Raw genomic sequence first — 20,162 nt, 5'->3', positions numbered from 1 at the left:
GGGCCCTGAACAGCCACCGCCGCCTCTGTGCCCCTCGCCCTCCTCTCCCACTTCCGAAGGTGCCCCTACTGAGGCCGGCGGGGACGCGGTCCGAGCGGGGGGCACCGCCCCCTCGCCCGCCCAGCAGCAGCATGATTGCGGCGACGCGGACTGTCAGGAGCCCCCCGAAAATCTCTGCGACTGTCACAGGGAAGCGTCCCCGGAAACCCCAGACATCAACCAGCTGCCGCCATCCATCCTGCTCAAGGTGGGTCTGGGCAAGTGGCGCGGGGATGAGCATTTTTCCGGGCTCCCACCTCGGAGGTTTTCACTCTCCTCCCCCTGATCGCGACGGAAGGGGTACCTGGCAGCCAGAGTCCTGAAGGGGAGGTTGGGAAGCTCTTGAGGCAGATACTTGTGGCCTACATTTTGAATGAAAATAGTTGGAGTTGACTGAAGTGTTGTCTTTTAATAGCGTGGGTTTGTAGGATTCATTTACTACAATTCATTAGATTCCCAGCCCAGTGCCATAGAAACTACTCATGGGTTTGCTGTGGAATATTTTTTTTTTTTTATCAATTAAGCAGTGTGTGTCCTTACTGGGTAAAGACTTTTTTCGTAAATTGGTATTCCAAAGTCTTCGAACAGTACTTTAAGATTTGACAACTGCTAGCTGATGTCAGCTGTCATTGACCAGTTACGGTGGTGCGGAGCTGTGCCTGAGCTTTCTATACAGAGTAACTTATCTAATCCTTTCATGGATGTTGTGCAGTAAATATTAACATTCTTATTTTATGCAAGAAGAAACGGACACTTCTGTGCTGTGTGCCTATTAGTAGCCACTGAGGCAGAAGTGGTTTTTGTTCTTAGGGGTCTTTCAGCCTTGTGGTGCTTCAAGAAAGAGGTTGAATGACTTGTCCAAGGTCACATGCAGAAAGTAAGGGACAGAGTTAGGAACTAGACCTGCTGGACTTGAATGCCTTTTTGCTTATACTGTGTGCTATGGCCTTTCTGTATTTTAACCCTCACGTTTTAACTTAGAGATTACCGACAGTTAAAAACAAATATGTTTTGTGGTTGTTGGGAGATGGGTGCTTGGACAAGAGGTGGGTGTCCTGTGGAGCATTATCGCATTATCTTGCTTTCAATTTACCCAGTAAGCTTTGCAGTTTGTTAGTGCTAGTGACAAGCTTAAAAGTCTGTGATAAGGTTTGAAACAAGTTATTATTGGCAAGTTGTTTTTGCCCTTTTTGGCTACTCCTCGCCCCCCAATCAGGAGCTTAATAAATATAAACTTTCTTTTTTAGTATGGATAATATGGATAATATGGATAATACTTAAATGTAGCCAAAAATACCTTAAAAGAGAATTTGACATCTTTTATTATTATAGAAGTAATTGTCATAAGTTACAGCTGTCACTGTCACCGGTACATTTTGCTTGATTGGATGTTTTATTGAGCTATTATTATAACAGTGAATAATACAGCAAAAGATAAAGAAAACTTAACTTTTCCATGTTAAGACATGGAGGTATGTTTGTTGTAGCAGTAATTGCTTTCTTTGTGTGTTAGGGTATACATTTTAGGGCTGGGAAACTTTTCTGATTTCTTTAAAATTAATGGATGATATGGATGGATAAATATTTGTTATAGAAATCTGATTGCTGACTTGTTTTTTGGCAAAGAAGACTGTTTAAAAACAAACCTAAAGTAGTTGTTTTCCCTACTTTCAACCTAAGACATTATTTAATGACTTAGAGAATATTTTAATATAAAAAATGATAGTAAAAAGGAGGGACATAATTTCAATAAGAAGAAATGCTATAATAAATTTATTCTCTCCTATGTGTTATTATTCACATTTTTGTTATGGACTGTTGAAAACTTGGTTTAAGGGACATCTGGGATTATCCATTCAACTTGACCTGTTGTGTTATATTTAGACATATATATTTTCATTCTTTATGTTAAAAACATCAATTCTCTGCATAGATTTCCTGGTCTTAGTGGTAGTCAGTATACAGTGATTTAGTCTGTCTGGAATGAATTGAAATTGAAGTTTGTCAGTATTTGTTAACCTAGGTGTAACTTTTAGGGAATAAGGCCTGTAGTGTTGGGTGAGAGGCTCTGTCCATTGCTCTGTTCTCTCCCCTAAGTGTAGAGGTATTTAATAGTACACAGCATTCATTTATGAACAACTGAACATTTAGGTGTTCAGGAAGTCTGGGTCAATGCTCTGGGCGAGCATCATGCTAGTTAGAGACTAAGATAAGTTTCTCAGAAGTATTTATATCCTGACTGGAGTGGGTTGTTTTAAACTAGTTTAGAACAATGTGGTGAAAGGTTTCTGTCTGTTTTTAGTGGGAAAATTTTGACTTGGAGAAGACTTTGGGGTTGTAATATAGAGAAGTTACATTATCTGTCACCCATGTTGGGAAATATATATATCACCTAATGATGGATTAGTTACCTCACCTTTATAGTTGCATTGCTGTCTTGTATCAACAAGTTAATACAGTTGCAAAAATAGGGTTATCAAAGAGGGTGAGTTTGGGAGAGAAAATGTGATTTAAATAATGTTTTAAGGGAAAGTTGTTATATTTGTCCACTTTTTTCTAGGTATGGCAAAAGCAAAAGAGAAGCTATGTTTTTTTCTGTGATGCTAGCTCATAGGCCAAAATCTTTTGGTTCAGAATCAGCAAGGCCTTTATTTTTAAATTTTGTTTTTAACCTAACAAGTATTACTTAAGATTTAAGTAATTTAGGTAAGGCAAAAAGTTGTCCATACCCTCTCCCATCTTGGTTTGTCCATATCCTCTCCCGTCTAGTTTCTACCCCTGCCCACTTATCAATATAGATTGTTCTGCTAGTCTTGTGTTCTTGAATATAGTAGCTACTAGTCACATTCTGGCAATTTAAAGTTGTTAAAATAAAAAAAAATTCAGCCATAATTTACGTCACAGTTTAGAGGTCAGTCATCATCTGTGTGGAACCAGAACATTTCCATCATTCTATCAGACCTGGACCTTCAAAAATGTTTTTCATAATGGCATCAAAATATACATGCACTACTTTCTTTGGTTAATGGTGCGGTTTGAAAGTCTTTCCTTGTCTGTGTATATATAAAGGTTTTCTTTATTCTTTTTACTTGTTACATAGGATACCAAGGTATCATGTATGTATATATTGTATTTCTTTGTAATACATGTTTCCAATTTATTGCTACTATAAACAACATTAATAGCTATTTACTGTATCCTGTGGTCTTATTTTTATAGAATACATTTCAGGAAATGCAACTTTTTTGAGTTGAAGAATATACAGAAAGTCCTTTCTAACAATAAAAATAGAATGACTACTTTCTTGTAATAGTGAGCCTTGAAATCATTGACTTAATTTTGGATTAAGGTCATTTGGTCATTGCACTTTTTATGCATGAAGAAACAGAGTGAGATAAGTGAGGGCTTACTTTAAGACATTTATTTATCTATTTATTTAATTTTATTTATTTTCTTACATCATTAATTTTTGTACAGTATTTAATTTCTCCTCTCAGGTGCAGTCCCTGTAGTTCTCCCAACACTGTAACACCTATGATCTATCATCATTGGTCTCCTGTACTCTTTTCACCTTTATTCTGACCCTTGTCCCTTCTCCTTTCTTGCTGGATGTCAGATTTGTGGTCAGCTTGCAAGCTTTGTCTTTTTCCTGACCCATTGTTTAGTTCTTGTTACATTGCTGGTAGAATGTAAGCTGGTCCAGCCACTATGGAAAACTTTGAGGAGATTCCTCAAAACATTGAAAAACTGATCTACCCTATGATTCAAGATTCTGTTCCTAGGAATCTACCCAGAGAACATAAAAACACTATTTTGAAAGGAAACCTCCACTTCTGTTGTTTATACAACACTATTTACAATGGGTAAGATATAGAACAACCCAAATACCTCTAAGACATTTTAGATGGGCTAGAATCCAGCTCAGTGTTTTCAGAGTAGTGATCTTTACAATATACAATATAAAAAGGCCTGAATGATACTCTTTCAGAAATTTTATGAAAGAGATTCTTGAGTTGGTGTTGTTGTTGGTGGTAGTTATTTAGGAAGCACATACAAAATGACTTCTAAGCCATGAGTCAGAGGCTAATTTTATAATTGGGTCTGTAGGGTTGTATTGTGTACTTTAAATATAAGAAATTTGAGAAGTAGGGAATGGCTTATCCAAAGGTCAGTTATGGGAATAGCATTTTCTTAAGTACTTAAGCATCATTTTATAGTTGATCTTTGCCTGGTTAATGCATTATTTTGGATCATATTAATAGTCTCCTTTGCTACCTGCTTAAAAAAATAACTTTAAATAACTCTGTCTATTGATACACAATTAGATTTTATGTAGTACAGTTTCTATGCAACTATTAAATGGGTAGCTGTAGAATATTTTTCCAGCAATTACTATTTGATTAACTTGGTATTTTGAAATCTTTATTTAAATTTTAGATACTTTGTATGATAATGTGTTTAGATACCTTGCTTTCTGCACAACAGATCTATTTCTTTTCAAAGGAAACCAGATTGGATATTCAAAACCCATTTCCACCAGTAGAAAATTGCTTTACTATGCATGAATTTCTGATAATGTAGCAGTAGTATTAAATCTTTATTTCTATAGATTTGTTACCAACAGGTTCCGCTACTGATTATGGATTTTAGAAAAGAAAGTGTGCTTTGGTGGAAACTTAGCTATCTGATCTGTTTTGTCAGATATGAAAATGACAAAGAGCACAAGAAAATGAGAGCCAAAGAAAAATTGTTATTTATTCCACTTTCTAAAGTTTTAATTGAATGTAGATTACTAGTGGGTAATAGGAACTAAGATACATATTTATTTCATGAATGCTTGACTTGAGGTTCTAATGTGTTGCTGGAGTTCCAAATATGCTTGTAATGGCTGAAATCGTGTCCTTAAGAAGTCAGTTTCAAGACTTATTTCATGAAGAGTACCAAGTAATCTTGGTTAACTTAATCAGACTACCAAAATATAAGATTTGTTTTGTTTTCATCTTTTTTTTGTATTTATTCATACAGAACTGGGGTACAGACTAGAATGCGGAGGGTGAGAGAATTCATCAGGGACAGAGTGGGGTGCAGAACAGGCAGATCCACGAAGTACACTGCTGAGGGGAGCAGTGGGCGGGTCAAGAGAGGTCCGCCACGCTATGTGGTCACCTCTGGGGCAGGCCAGAATTGAACTCATGCGAAAGTGGCTTAAGCTTTTTTGTGCTGTGCTTTAACCCACTGTGCCATCAGGGAGGGCCTGTTTTGTTTTCATCTTAAGCCTGTGATTCTTTTTAAAGTTTATTTATGCATACAAGAGCTGGGATGCAGGCCAGAGGTATAGGTCAGTGAAAGGTTTCACCATAGACAGAGTAGGGGGAAGAACAGGCAGACTGACTACAATATACTGATGAGGGGAACAGCATGGTAAGACAGGAGAGGTGAGAGGTATGTTGTGCCTGTTCTCCGGCAGGGGATTAAACTGCTGTAGTGGATGCTAATAGCTTCATAGTGCTGAGGCTTAACCCTTTTTACCACCAGGGTGACCCAGAAGCCTATAAATTTTGATATCTTTAATGAGTAGCTGTCAAGGAGCTATTCTTTAGCTGTTCTTTGCTAGCTTGTATAAATAAATGATGAGGAAATGTAAAGGAAGATCCAAGTGAAGGCAAATATAGAAGCATTTAATATTAGCATAAGTTTCTTAAAAAGTTGCTTAACTCTGGCTGAATATCTATTTTGTGCTTATCAAGAGTCTTGCCAAGTTTTGACTGCATTGAAACCCAAGTGGTGTGGAAAGGGCATATATGTAGAGGAAGAAGCTAGCTACATTGATGGGGGTTACATGCACACATGCATCCCCACTAAGAAGACGTTGTTGGAGCAGCAATACTCAATAGCAGTTATTTTTAATTTCCAGATACTAGCTTGTAAATGACATTTTCCACTAAAAATATTCAGTGTTTCTTGGAGAAATAGTTGATTCCGGGGATGGGGACAAGGAAAGCACAAGATACATGGCAGAACACAAATAAATGCTCAAAGAACAATGGCTATACATCAAAAGAGTACAGTGTTTTTTACTATCTCCCAAAGTACTTAAAAAAAGAAGCATTTTTTAGTTGAATTTTAGGAGTAACTTAGGAATAAAACTTATTTTTGTATATTTTTCATATCTGACTTTGCTATAAAGTAATATTTTATGTAGTAGTAGGTGAGATTTTAATTTTCTGTGCTTTAAATTTGAATAAATTGTAAGAAATTATTTTAAATTACATGAAAAATTTAGTGTCTGTGACTTTCCTATAGCTGTAAGAAGCAATGTATGGGGTACATGAGTAAAAAAGTGAAAAAATAAGAAAAATTGAACTTAGATAAAGTAAATTTTGAGATGATTTCACAGATGGGTTCTATCTGAATCTATAGGATATTATTTGTTTAGTAACTTACTAAAATGTGGGTGTGTATGTTCTCAGTAAAAATTCAAAGAAAATGGGAAGATGAATGAAAGAAATACAGAGTTTGTGGACTTAAACAAAAGAATTATGTAGTTTACCTATTTTAATTATATGATTTGAATTATCATAATATGTATGCAGATGTGCAGCAATCACTATGAATTGGCTCTGGAACACCTCTCTCACTTAAGTTGTTCCTGTGTGCCTTTTTTGCCAATTTTTGCTCCAGCAACCACTGATATGCCTTCTGCCTCTATTTAGCATTTTCTAGAAATTCATATAAATGACATCATACAATATGTATTCAGAAATATTGTGTTGTGTCTTTATTATCTCTATATCTCTCATAACACATAGCATAGTACCTGACGTACAGGTACTATGTAAAGTAATGTCTATGTAAGATAACTACCCACATGTACTTCTTTGCAAATCTTTCTATAACTTGCATTCAGCTTGTCTGCTCATAAACCTTTAACTCCTTTTTTGCAGTTTTATCTGGTATAAATAAAATCTCTTCATTAAGAAAAGACTTGGCTAAATCAAACTGTTGGTTTGGTGAATTTTTTTTTAGATTTACTTATTTATGCATACAAGAACTGGAGTGTAGATCAGAGGTGCTGGGAGTGATGAGGATTCACCAGAAACAAAATGTGGAGCAGAACAGGTGGATTAACTGACATACACTGTTGATGGGAGCAGTGAGTGGCCATTAGGAGAGATCTGCTGTGCCATGTGGGTTAGCTCCCTGGCCTGGGATTGAACTCATGCTGCTGTGGCTGGTGGTAGCTTGATGGAGCTGTGTCTTTAACTCCTGCACCACCAGAGAAGCCCTGGTTTGGTAAATATATATATATATATATATATATATATATTTAATGACAGGACTTCCTTCTTTTTTACTTGAAGATTTATTTATGGATACACAACTGGGGTACAAGCCAGAGGTGCAGTGGCAGTGAGAGGATTCACCAGAGACAGAGTGGGGAGCAGAACAGGCAAATTGATGAAGTACACTGCTGAAGGGACAGCGGGTGGGTCAGAAGAGCTCCGCTGTGCCATGTGGATCACCTCCAGGCCTTGGCATCAAACTTGCACTGAAGCGGCTGTGGCTAGCTGATAGTGCTGCAGTCCTCACCGGTTAGGCCACCAGGGAGGGCTGGTCTGGTAAATTTTTAAGTACAATAAATTTCTGTGGGATAAGTATGACCAAGTGGTAAGCAACAGTATGTTCTCTAGAAGTTTCTTCACTTGACATATCTTCTGATAGTTTAGACTACTGCCCTGCTCAAAAATACAATCTTTCAAAAAGCTTAAAAGTAGTTGGAAATCAGACTAGTAGTGATTAGTTTAGATTTTATCAGTAATATCATTTGTCTATTATTTTTGTAAGTAGTAGTTGTCCAGATCTGTCATTAAAGATGAAAGACATTTTACTTTTTACAGCCCTGCTTCTGACAAGAAAATTCCATTTCTTAATACCCTGGTCTCTCATTCTTTTTAACAATGGAATCCACCATGTTTTAATTTGGCATATGTCCATCTATTTAGAGAATGTTTCATAGTCTCTCTTGTAGATAGCTGTGACTCTGCTAAATATTAGTTAATAGAATGTGAATTGAAGCAATGTAGATAATTTCCAAGGCATACTATAAAAGGCAGCTGCTTGTTCCTTGCTGCTAGTTACTCTTTTCAAGGATTAGGCCATCTGGATTATTTGAGTAAGCCATTTTCCACTCTTTAAAGATGGGGGATAAAAGAGCAATAAGACATAAGATGATATATCTCAGGATCTTTTATACCCTTAGAATATCTACTTAGCTTGGACTTCTGTCATGTTCAAGCTATTTCTAAATAGGCCTGTGTTGAGATAAGCAATTTTCTAGCTTGACTTAGGTGCCATCCTACATTTTTTTCAGTGCCATTTTTTTTCTCTTTTGCAGTGGATTTTTTTTTCCCAGTGAAGATCTTCTATAGACCTATGTTCTCTTTCTTTCTTTTTTTTAAAAAGATTTATTTATTTACTCATTCATACAGAACTGGGGTACAGGCCAGAGATGCGGAGGATGAGAGGATTCACCAAAGACAGAGTGGGGTACAGAACAGGCAGATCGATGAAGTACATTGCCGAGGGGAGCAGTGGGCCGGTCAGGAGAGGTCTGCCACGCCATGTGGATCTCCTCCAGGGCAGGCGGGGATCGAACTCATGTGAAAGTGGCTTTAGATTCTCAGTGCTGTGCTTTAACCCGCTGTGCCACCAGGGAGGGCCCACGTATGTTCTCTTTCTTAAAAGCAATATTTGAAATGATCTTTCTCTTGAATATTGAATTATCTAAAGATAATTCAGAAATACCTTTGACTATATAATCTTTAAAAGCAATGAACAGGGCCCTTCCTGGTGGCACAACAAGTTAAAGCACAACACTGAAACTATCTGCAGCCACTGGTAGGCAGGTTTGATGCCCTGCCAGGGAGGTGAACCACATGACACAGCAGACCTCTCTTGTCCCATCCACTGTTTCCCTCAGTAGTGTATTTTAGTCAGTCAGCCTATTCTGTACTCCATTCTTCCTCTGGTGAATTCTTTCACCTCACACATCTCTGGCCTGTACCCCAGTTCATGTATGCATAAATAAATAAATCTTAAAAAAAAAAAAACAATTTCATGGCAGTGTCTCCCATAGGAACCTAGGTACATGTACATAGGTGTTTGCTAAATGAGTTAAGAATATACTTTGGCAGACTAGCTTTTTTTTTTTTTTTTTTAAAGAAAACTTATGTATAGAACAACTGGGGCATAGGCCAGAGGTGTGTGTGTGTGGGAGGGAGGGGTTGAGAGTGATATAGGGCAGCAAGGGGCACTAAAACTGGCCAAGGACAATGCCTAAATAGTTTAGCTGTCACTGTCTGAATTTTTTATGCACATGCACAATTGCAAGATAACTCAGGCTGAGAGAACAACATGGATTTATTTAACAAACCAGGGAAAAGCAAACAGTTACTGAAGTCAGAAATGACCATTACCTAACCTAAAGTCATGTCCAGTGTTTTTAAGTTCTGCACAAAGGCAGCTAGAATGACGTTTTCCCACCACTAAGGAATTGGAGCTCTTCTCTTGAATAGGCCACATATCTAAGATGGCATCTTCTTTGCGATCGAAGACATGTGGCAGCCAGACGGTAGGCCATATTCTGACTCACAAAGACATTAGAAGGAGTTGCTCCATGAGCTGCCGAGATGCCCCATTTGGCAAGCTACTCTCAAAACAGCAGCTACAACGATAGAATGACAACCACACTCACTCAGCTTAGTCAGATGTCTGACCCCCAGGTTGTCACCTTTCTCTGCCAGGCTGTTACAGCCTTCTGGAAGACTGGAGTGTGGTGAGGGCCCAAATCCACTGCCTCAAATACTAAAGATCTGAAAACTAAATCCTGAAAGGTAAACTCACTGAAGACTGCCCTTGCTCCCTCTGCTGCAGTCACTCATATCCCCCTGCTGACGTCACTCCTGCTGACATCACTCATATCCCTTAAACATTGCTCCTCCCAACTTGTAGCATTTTCCTTGGGGCTATCTATCCTTACCAGCAACCCCATCCAGGGGGCACCATCCTGTAACAGTCTATGGATTCACTAGAGACAGAGTGGGAGTACTAAAATATACTGCTGAGGGGAGCAGTGGGTGAGACAGGAGAGATCTGCTGTGCCTTATGTGGGCCAGCTTCCTAGCCTGAAATCAAACCTAGGCTGTCATGGTGGGCCATGACTTTGATTGTGCTGAACCCTAGCCTACCAGGGAGATCCAGGACTAGTTTTTTTTCTGAGAGGTAAGGGTATAGATGAGACGTTATTTTAATAACAAAGATAAATGAACTTTAAAACATGTTTATGTATTTCTATGTAACAAAGTATGCCAAATACTTAGTAGCTTAAACAAGAAACATTATTTTAGATTCCATACATAGAAATCACTGTGTGACTTAGCTGGCTCTGTATCATCCAGGGTCTCTCAGCCTATCATCAGATTGTTGGCTGAGCTCAGAAATTCCTGTCCAAGCTTACTCATCTGGTTGTTGACAGGACTCAGTTACTCAGTGGCTTTTGGCCAGATTCTTAAGTCCTTTGCCCTACCATGTGGGCTTCTCATTAGGGCTATTCCCAACATGGCAGTTCACCTTTTCTGTCTTCTCCCTGCTCCCACACCAGCAACAGATACAAGGACACCCAAAATGGAAGCCAGTTTTTTTTTTTAAACTTAATCTGAGAAGTTACATTGTAACAATTCTACCAAGCTCTAGTCATTAGGAATGAGTTAATACAGTTCACACTCAAGAAGAGAGGATTACTTATACATGTGTAAATATCAGGAGGTGGGGCCCCAATGGTCATTGAGGGCCACTTTGTATATTGTATACCATAAGCCATGTGGGAAGACCATGGTATTTCAGCTTAATGTATTGCCTTTCTACTCATCCATTTTCACTAGTGCTGCTTTTATCTGGACAAATGATACTTATTTAGATCCACTAGGATTTTTAAAAAAGATTTATTTTATGCAGGCAAGCTCTGGGGTATAAGCCAGAGATTGGGGGGGGGGTTTAAGAAGATTCACTAGAGACAGTAGGGAACAGAAAAGGTGGATCTACAGAAATATGCTGCTGAGGGGAGCGGTGGGCTAGACAGGAGAGAGAGTTCTGCTGTGCCATGTGGATTAGTTAGCTCTATAGGTGGGAGCTAACTCATGCTGCCTATAGCTTCATAGTCTAAGACTTAACCCTTGTGCCATGATGGAGACCCTAGATCCACCAGGATTGATCTGGATAACTGATACTCATCCAGATCCAGCAGATCTGTGAATGGCAACAGTTATCTCATTTTTACAAGAGAGACAACCACAACCAAAGATGGTGATATGTAAAGTCAGATATGTTTGGCACAAGGTACTTCTGACTTCCAAGACTATGATACATATATCTTCTTTTTGTTAAAGGACAGTTTAGCTCTTTAAAACCACATAATCTTTTTTTTTTTTTTAAAGATTTATTTATTTATTCATACAGAACTGGGGTACAGCCAGAGTTGCAGGGGCAGTGAGAGGCTTCACCAGAGACAGAGTGGGGAGCAGAACAGGCAGATCTACGAAGTACACTGCTGAGGGGAGCAGCGGGCGGGTCAGGAGAGGTCTGCCATGCCATGTGGTCACCTCTGGGGCAGGCAGGGATCGAACTCATGTGGAAGTGGCTTTCAATTCTAGTGCTGCGCTTTAACCCGCTGCGCCACCAGGGAGGGCCAAAACTACATAATCTTTTAAGCAAATGATCAAATGATCCTGAGTTTTAATTTATCTCTGAAATGAGGGGGACAGATGTAAAAATATTCATACAAGAAAGAATTCTAGCTATGGCTGTATGAAAAACTTGGTGAATCTTTTCCATACACACACACACAAAAAAATATAATAGAACTGGGCATAATTGTCCCAAACATTTTGGATTTGGAATTTGATTGAAAGCAGACTACAAACAGGGTGGCATTTATTCCTAGGAAAACCTCTAGAGTTTCAGGTGAGAATACTGAAAGTCTGCATTCTTGCATAGCACCTACTGTGCTTTGGCAAGAATTGGCATTGAAAAACCAGCAGCTTTTCTACAAGAGCATCTAACTCAGTTTGGGTCAGTCTGCATTTGTCAAATAAAAGTGGAAACAAATAGGGAAGCACATATTTGTAAGTGTCAGTTGGGATGAGTGAGGGATTAGCTAGGAATTTATTGCAACAATAGGGATGAAACTGAAGTGGATTATGTTAAGTGGAGTAAGTCAGAAGAAGAAAGACAATGGTTGTTCTCTCATATGCGGGATATAGAGAAAAAAGTGTCATGTTAGAGGGTAGACCATGGGGTACCGCTGACCCTCCAAACTTGTACCCTTTCAAGGAGTTCTGCTGTCCATGCATACAAAGACAAAGGAGACTTATTGTAAAAGAAAAATAGAATTTAATATGCATAGAGAAGAAAGGATAATAGTTTCCCAGTGAAACACCCAAAGTCACTCTTCCCTCATGGATAACTGTTCACTCCAACAGGATTGATACAAAATTTGCTATAAATCTGAAGCATGCTCTGGCAGGGAACCTTAGAAAAGGGACAAAAATAGCCAGGAAAATCTGTGAAAAAAGTAGCAAAATCAAAGTATAAATCATGATAAAAGCTGTCCATCATCAGTCTCCTCCATATGTTTTTTTCCAAGTGTCTACATATCTCTTTCCTATGTGTCTTCTTTCATGTCCCCCAAGTCACTGGTACAAATGAATCCTTCTCTACATTTATTTCAGCGTCTTTCTTGTGTGTCCCTTGAGTGCCATGCTTTCTGTTGTATAAGCTTCACCTTGCTACTTAGTGGGATAGGGAAATGTGGTGCCTCCCTCGTTTATGGAGAAGTTTCTGGTACAGTCAGACAATACCAAACCAATAACAAACCTGAGAAATTTGCTTGTAGGTTGAGGCTACAAGAAGGGATGTGAAGGGGGTGGGAATAAAGTGTTAGGAGTTTGGCACAGTGTACTACATACAGTGAAGTACTTTGGGTGCCTTGGTGGGGATGTGGTGACATATATGAAGAGATGTGATCTTATAGTAAATCATTGTATATATTGTAAATCAATATTACTCAATAGAAAGCAAACAAAGCAAGCAAGAAACAAAAATAAATGTTGGAAATAAGAAACATGAAGGTCTCCATTAACTCCCTGGCTTACTGTGCAGCTAACTATACACATGTGCAGGCAGACCTGTGAGTGTCTTGCTGAAAGTAAGCAAATAGCAAGACTCCTTAAATTCCTGGCTAGTCCTTACTCATTCTAACTTGACACTTGCATATATTATATATACACATACATATATATATATATATACATACATATATATATATGTATGTTTTCCTGTTTGTTACCACTTTTTTTTTTTAAGATTTATTTATTTGTGCATACAGAACTGGGGTACAGGCCAGAGGCTCAGGGGTGGTGAGAGGCTTCACCAGAGACAGAATGGGGAACAGAACAGGCAGATCGACAAAGTACACTGCTGAGGGGAGCAGCGGGCGGGTCAGGAGAGGTCTGCCACGCCATGTGGTCACCTCTGGGGCAGGCGGGAATTGAACTCATGCGGAAGCGGCTTTAGATTCTCAGTGCTGTGCTTTAACCCGCTGCGCCACCAGGGAGGGCCTGTTACCACTTTTAATTGACAAATACAGACTTGTACTCACTGACCCAAGCTGAATTAGATTCTCTTATAGAAAAACTGCTGGTTTTCCAATTCTAGTTCTTGCCAAAAGGCATTGATTTGAAAATTAACTAATTCTTTACTGTACTCTTCCCTAGTTGCACACAGATTGCATAGCAGACTCTAGATGTTTGAACATACCTTTGCCCAAATAAGTGCCTGAAAATTAAGCTGTTCAAGTGCAGGACTAGAAAGTCTACAAAGTTAGGCTAAATATAAATAAGAATTAAAACCTGAGCAGAGGGACCTCGCTGGTGGTGCAAGTTAAGTCTCAGCACTGTGAAGCTATATGTAGCCAATCCCCAGCCAAGGAGCTAACTAACAACCTACTTGGGGCAGCAGACCTCTCCTGACCAGCAGATTTCTCCTGACTTGCCACTGCTCCCCTCAGCCGTGTATTTCAGTCAGTCTGCCTGTTCTGTTAACCGCTCTGTCTCTGGTGAATCCTCTCAGTCTCCCCAACCCTAGCATCTCTGGACTCACCCCTGTTCTTGTATGCATAAATAAAGTAAATCTTAAAAAAAGAAAGAAAAGCCTGAGCAGAGGCACCCACAATGCAAGGGACATAGTTTAAAGCCAAGGGAATTTACAAAAATAAAGTTTTAAAAACGTATTGAAACTTAAAAAAATTCTCAAAAGTAAATTCCAGATTTGTTATGCTTTATGAAATGTCTAGTTGTTTAATGAAAAATTATGAAACACATATTGAGAGAAAGAAAGCATTTAGATAACTGACTGGGTTAACAGAAAAAATCAAAACAACAAAAACAAACTTTTGACTACAGTTATAAAGATGTTAAAAGAGTGGAATGCAATGTTATTTAAATTATGGGAGATTATAATTACTCTGACCCAACAAATGCTAATATAGAGAGATGGAAACTAATGAACATATTTTATTGTTTGATTCTTTTGTGAATACAAGTACCTTCATAATTTCACTTTTCAGTGTTCATCACTAGGATATAGAAATATTGCTTATTAGGTTTTTTTGTATTTTATTTTTAAGGATTTTTCTATGTATGAGATTTCAAGATATCTGTAAGTCGAGGGCATCTCTAGTACAATTGTTGCCTGGAAGTAGAAACAGCAGACATTTCTGTCTTGTCTTTCATCTCAGAAAAAAATGTTCATTCTTTTATTATGACATATCATGCTATCTGTGGGCTTTTTAGAAGTGCCATCTACGAGGTTAAGTTTCATTTTATTTCTAGTTTTCTGTTTCCCAATCCTCTTCTCCATCATCTTTTCCCCCATTAAGAAAAACTGATGAATTGTGAGTAGATTTTGGTGTGTGCATTTTGTCAGATACATTTTACAAGTCAATTGCAATGGTCATTTAAAAAAAAAAACAAAACTTTTATTTTAATGGTTTGTGATAGGCATTTATTTGAATGTTGATCCACCTTCACATTACTAGGATAAATCCCACTTGACCGTGATGTACAGTGTCTTTCAATAAACTGTTGGATTCAGCTGTTATTTTGTTGAAGATTTTGCTTCTGTATTCATAATAGACATTGGACTTTAGTTTTCCTGTAATAGTCTGACTTTATATTACACAGGGATTCAGATAGTAAAGTAATGCTGACCTCTTCAAATGAGTCAGGAAATTTTCTGTCATGTTCTTTTTTGGAACATTTAATGAAGATTGGCACTAGTTTTTTAAACTATCATTATTGAAGACATCTGGTCTTTGACATACCTTTGTTGGAATGTTTTGATTGTGATTCTTTACTTTTGCTTGTTCTAGGTGTATTCAAGTTTTCTATTTCTTTTTGAGTCAGGTCTTTTGTAGTTTGTAGGGGAGTGAGAGACAGATCTGAAGAAATTATTATTGTTGAGGGATTACTGAAAACTGAGTAGAGACAATAAAAAAGGTTAGAAAATTTTTAATATAAAATTTCATAGTATTCTTTTATAATTCTTGCTATTTTTGCATAGTTGCTGATTTCTCCATTTTCATTCATGAATTTAATAATTCCAGTGTTGTCTCTTAGGTTAGTCTAGCTAAAGGTTTGTAAATTTTATTTGTCTTTTCAAAAAAAAATGAACTTAAGGTTTCATTGATTTTTAAAAATTTTTAGACTGCATTTCATTCTAATCCGTATTTCTCCTACCTGGCTTCACTTTGGTTTCCTCTCCTTTTTGTAGTTTCGGAAGGTGGAAGTTTAGAGTATTGATTCAAGATCTTTTTTTTTTTTAATATAATCTTTTAAAAGATTGATTTTTTTATATATGCAACAGTTGGGGCGTAGGCCAGAGGTGTAGGGCACTGAAAGGATTCACCATAGACAGTGGGGAGCAGTATCTGATTGATTGAAACACACTGCTGAGGGGGGCACAGCAGGGGAGACAAGAGAGGCCTGCTGTGCCCTGAGTTAACTCCTGGTCTGGGACTGAATAACTGCTGTAGTGGTTGCTAATAGTTTCATAGTACTGAGACTTAACCCCTTCTGTCATCCAGGAGGTCCCTGATTATAGATTTTTTAAAAAACAGATTTAGTTATCTATAGGTTAAAGAAGTGGGTCTTTTGTAGACCAGAAGAGTGGGAAATGAGAGACTTCACAAGAGACAGAGTGGGGAGCAGAACAGGCAGATTGACTGAAATACACTGCTGAGGAGAGCAGTGGGCAGGACAGAAGAGGTCTGCTGGGCTATGTGGAGGGCAGGAGAGGTCTGCTGGGTCAGCTCACTCATCAGCCAGGGGCAGGTGCTGCAGTGGCTGGTGATAGTTTGATAGCTTGATAGCATATCTTTAACCTCAGGGTCACCAGGGAGGCCTGATAATTGTTTTTAATATAGTTTCTAGATATATCTCATTTTCATTCATCTGAAGTTTTCTCTTTTTTTCCTTGTGATTTCTTACTTACAAATGTATTGTTTAATTTTCTCATGTTTGTAAAATTGCAACTCACTTTCTATTGCTGATTCTGATTTCATTTCATTGTGCTCAGGGAAAATACTTAGTATGGTTTCAGTCTTTTAAAACTTACTGAAACTTGGCCCTCCCTGGTGGCGCAGCGGGTTAAAGCACAGCACTGAGAAGTTGAAGCCACTTCCGCATGAGTTCGATTCCCGCCTGCCGCCTGCCCCGGAGGAGACCACATGGCGAGCCAGACCTCTCCTGACCCGCCCGCTGCTCCCCTCAGCAGTGTACTTCGTCGATCTGCCTGTTCTGCTCCCCACTCTGTCTCTGGTGAAGCCTCTCACCGCCCCTGAGCCTCTGGCCTGTACCCCAGTTCTGTATGAATGAATAAATAAATCTTTAAAAAAAAAAAAAACTTACTGAAACTTGATTTGACTAATACATGTTCTGTCTTGAGAATTTTTTATATGCACTTGAAAAGAATCTATATTCTGCTGCTGTTGGGTGGAGTGCTCTGTAAATGTTAGGCTTACCTTGTTGGTTTAAGTGTTGTTCAGGTCTTCAGTTTCCTTGATTATTTTGTTTTACTGTTTTACCCATTTTGAAAGTAGAATGTTGAAGCTCAATGTAGTATTGTAGATCTATTTTTTCTTTCAATTTTGGCCATTTTGGACTTTTGATTGGACTTCTGGTTTTAGGTACATCCAATACCTTATTGGAGTGGTTATTATTACTTTTTTTTTTTTTTTTTGGTTTTTGTCAGAAAGTCTATTTTGTCTGACATTAGTTAAATACACTCCAGATCTCTTTGTTAATATTTGAGTGGAATTTGTTTTTCCATTCTTTTTTTTTTTCCAGTATATGATTGAATTGTTTTTCTGTTTGTCTCTTCTTTCATTTTCTCAATGGGACAGTAACATTTATTTATGATGTGATTACTGATAAGGAAAGACTTATGTAATTTTGTTATTTTTCTCTCTTACATGTTTTTATCAATTCCTCCATTACATTTTGTGTTAGATATCTTAAATATACTATTTTATTCCTCGTGATTGTGTGTGTAAATACACTTTTATGCACACAGTTGTCTTAGTATTTCTCAGGGTTATAATTAATATCAAAATTTATGGAGTCTAGTTTGAATTACTGCTGTTCTGTTAGTCAGGACCTTATTGATGATAGAGCCTCTGGTTGAAATGCCTGCAGTACTTGCCTGGGCACATATCACTTGTAGTACGGCCCAAAGACATTTTTCTGACTGGGCACCTTATTTATGCCTGGGCCGGTTTTGTGTTATGATTGTGATTGTGGGACACACTTCAGTAGAAACCATGAGGGAGCTTTGAGTACTAAAATTTATTTCTCATGGGTCCAAAAGGGCACAGGGACAACTGAGGGCCACATAGCCAGGTCATAGGTAGTGGCAGAGGGGTGGGAGTGACAATGGTCTTGAGGCTCTGCTTTATACAATCCAAGGTGAAGTAGCTATTGTTTGTGGACTCACCCTTTGTTAACTAAAAAGCATAGGAAATGAGAAATGGAGTTACTCAAGAGGTCAGTTATTTAGGTTACCCAGGGATTTCAGAAAGGGGAACCTTCCTGAGTGGGGACAGTCTAGTTCCTTTCTTCATAGCTGTGTCATACAGCTAGCAATTTGTTTATTCAAGGTGGATTTCTTGACAATTAAAATTTAGCCAGACATTTATACTGTAGTACATAAAACTTTTACACTTTATGTATAAAGATATTTATAATACAAAATACCAATTTAGCTGCAACGGTATAGAAAACATTCCTGTATTTATGTTGTAATTACAGCTTATACCTTTTATTTTTTTTGTGTCTGTTAGCATAAATTTATAATTACTATTTTAGGTAGTTCTCTTTTAAATTGTGTAGTGAAAAGATGCATATTGGCCAAAAATACATTAGTAGTGAATGTTATATACCTTTTAAATACCTACCTTTATTAACATTTTTTATTTCTCATGTGTTTTAGCCTACTGGCTAGTGTGCTTTCATTTTAGCCAGAAGCATTCCCATTAACATTTTTTATAGGCAGGTCTACTGTATAGTTAAAACTCCGAGTTTTCTTTATATGGAAATATTTTGATTTCTATATTTAAATTTGAAGAATGATTTCCCAAGATACAGAATCTTGATTTTTCTTACTACTTTACATACACTATATCTTTGTCTTCTGGGCCTTATTGTAGTTTTCAATGAGATGTGATCATTAGTTGTTAATCTTACTTAGGGTCTTTTGTAAATGATGAGTTGCCTTTTTTCTTGCTGTGTTCAGGGTGCTTTGTTTTTGTCTTTTGACAATTTAGTTACAGTATGTGTTCATGTAGATTTTTTTGAGTTAACCCTTTCCAGTTTCAGTAAGCTTGTGAATGTCTAGATTCCTCTTGTATCACATTTTGGAAATTTCAACTATGATTTCTTCAAATATTTTTTCTGTCCCTCTCTTTCTGTCTGTTATTCTTAGCATATGTGTGTAAGTGTGTCTAATGGAGGCTTTTAAATTTTTCTTTATTCATCTTTCTGCTTGATAATTTAGTTGATCTGTCTTCAGTTTCGCTGATTCTTTTTTCTTATAGTGTGTGAAGTATTTTGATGCTGATCAGTGAAAGGGATATTCCCACATGGGATGGTAACACATAAAATTTATTGGACTGTGTTTTATTGGCAATGTTCTGTTGCATGAATGGGGAAGTCCCTTAGGCACAAGCCTGCACTGAGGCTTATTCTGTGGGCTGGGGGCTTAGGAGGTGAAATAAGGTAGTAAGGGAATTGGTGTGTCTTTCTTGAAAGGGAGAGGGCAAAGAAACTGAGGGAAAGGGGATTCTGAGGGGGAGGATGCTCCCAGGGGAGGTAGGATTCACTGGGGAAGCTTATGCAAATAGGTGATGTCACTCAGCTAGACAGCAGGAGTCTCTGGGTTATAGGACTCTTAAGAACAACAGTGACTTGGAACCTGTAACTCACAGTCCCTACCACACCAATAGTATAACAGCTGTCAAGTGTGCCTAGTACTTTTGGCAATTGTAAAAATAGTTAGATATGTAAAAGGAGAAGTTTATCACCCGTGGCCTTTTGAGCTTAGTAATTTCAGGCTACAATGAAGAAGTATTTTAGAGGCCAATGCATAGAGAACATATTTGACCCATTTATATAACTTTTCTGTCTGCTCTAATTGATCGAATCTGTAGTGAAATTTTCATTCTAGTTATATATGATACAATTTAAGAATTTTTGTTTTCCTTCTCTAACTTCTTTCTTTTTTTAGGACTAGAAATGTCTCTTTTGTGAGAGACTCTTTGATTTTCATAGTTTCCTTTAGCTCTTTATAAGTAATTTCCTTTAGTAATTTTAGCATATTTTAAATTGCTGATTTTGTTGTCTTTACCTAGTAAGGATAATTTCTGGGTTTCCTCATAGACAATTTGTATTCATTTTTTTCTTATAAATGGTCCATGATTCTTTGTATATCTCATAGTCTTTTCTAAACTGGACAAT

At 37.8% G+C, this 20,162-nt stretch overlaps 1 protein-coding gene across 1 annotated transcript in view; it reads left to right on the top strand.

Annotated features, from left to right (window-relative positions):
• Positions 1-20,162, top strand: part of FBXL17 (F-box and leucine-rich repeat protein 17) — a 514,059-nt gene that overhangs the window by 746 nt on the left and 493,151 nt on the right. Inside the window, exon 2 of the mRNA XM_012721780.1 lies at positions 14-247. Coding sequence (XP_012577234.1) covers positions 14-247 — 234 coding nt within the window. The remainder of the gene's footprint in view (positions 1-13; positions 248-20,162) is intronic.

Source organism: Condylura cristata, unplaced genomic scaffold (assembly GCF_000260355.1).
Source record: "Condylura cristata isolate star-nosed mole 26May11 unplaced genomic scaffold, ConCri1.0 scaffold00007, whole genome shotgun sequence".
Taxonomy (NCBI): domain Eukaryota; kingdom Metazoa; phylum Chordata; class Mammalia; order Eulipotyphla; family Talpidae; genus Condylura; species Condylura cristata.
The sequence above is the reverse complement of the archived record's forward strand: the minus strand, read 5'-3'. Positions and strand labels throughout refer to the sequence as shown.